The sequence below is a fragment of the Saprolegnia parasitica genome, assembly GCF_000151545.1.
Source record: "Saprolegnia parasitica CBS 223.65 unplaced genomic scaffold supercont2.1013, whole genome shotgun sequence".
In the NCBI taxonomy this organism is placed as follows: Eukaryota; Oomycota; class Saprolegniomycetes; order Saprolegniales; family Saprolegniaceae; genus Saprolegnia; species Saprolegnia parasitica.
The window spans coordinates 1-981 of NW_012157407.1; the positions used below are offsets into that span (position 1 = coordinate 1).

General features: G+C 56.0%; 1 protein-coding gene across 1 annotated transcript; it reads right to left on the reverse strand.

Moving 5' to 3' along the window:
• Positions 1-7: 7 nt before the first annotated feature.
• Positions 8-553, reverse strand: SPRG_18161 (hypothetical protein; the record flags this gene model as incomplete). The annotated part of the gene is made up of 1 exon (XM_012357596.1): positions 8-553. A coding segment is annotated over one exon (546 nt), but the record flags the coding sequence as incomplete, so codon positions are not given.
• Positions 554-981: the final 428 nt, after the last annotated feature.

Consider the following 981-nt stretch of genomic DNA (forward strand, 5'->3'; position numbering starts at 1 on the left):
TAAATACGGCACCGAGAGCTTTCTCGGTCTGTAGCTTGGTCTTCTCCGCCGCGAGCTGATCGAGGAGCGACCACGGAACGTGCGCATCTCGTGTCCGGCGCTGCTGCCCCGATGTCTCGACTTTCTTCTTCTTCTTCGTCTTCTTCGTCTTCTTCAGCACAATATCTGTCGCTGGCGGCGGATCGACGCTGGTCGACCTCTCGCTCGCCATAGCGTGCGGGGGCGGGGGGACCTGTTGCAAGGCTTGGTGCACGCCGTTGTACGTTTTTGTAAACGTATCCAGAAGCGGCATCAACATCGTCTGTGCTTGCTCCAGCTGCGCCGTTGACGACACGAGCGCGACTTGCTCGGTCAGCGCCGTCACAGCGCTCTTGTTTGCTTGAAATTCCTTGGAAAAAGCGAGCAAATTCGAACTGCCGATGCAAAATACCGTGCTCTCTCGAGCGATCGCGTGCAGTCGCACCTTGCCTTCCTTTGTGCACGGCTTGACGTGCCATTTGCGGCGCTCGTCGGCAATATTCTGCTGCCGCTGCCGCGCGCGCAGGATCGCCATGTGATGCATATCTCACTACGATATACGACACTAGTCAACCTGTCCTTTTTCGTAAAGAAAAACCTTCCGTTGAAAACACATGCATCCTCGTGAGTGGAAACCGCCGTCCGGCGCTGGCGAGAACCACTCGGATCCAACGGCCTAAAGAAACGGAGAGTCAAGGAGTTGACGACGGAGGAGTTGCGATCTTTACACCAAAAACTTCTCAAAACTATAATCAGGGTCCAGTTGTGAATTGGAACGCCCGAGATGCTCATCCGGCTCAACGTTGGCGGCCGCATCTTCTGCACGTCGGAAGCAACGCTGACCAAGGTCCGAGACAGCTACTTCGAGGTGCTTTTGCGCGGTAACTGGCAGCCGGACGCCGACGGCGCGTACTTTCTGGACTTGGACCCAACGTGCTTTGAGCACATTTTGAACCACTTGCG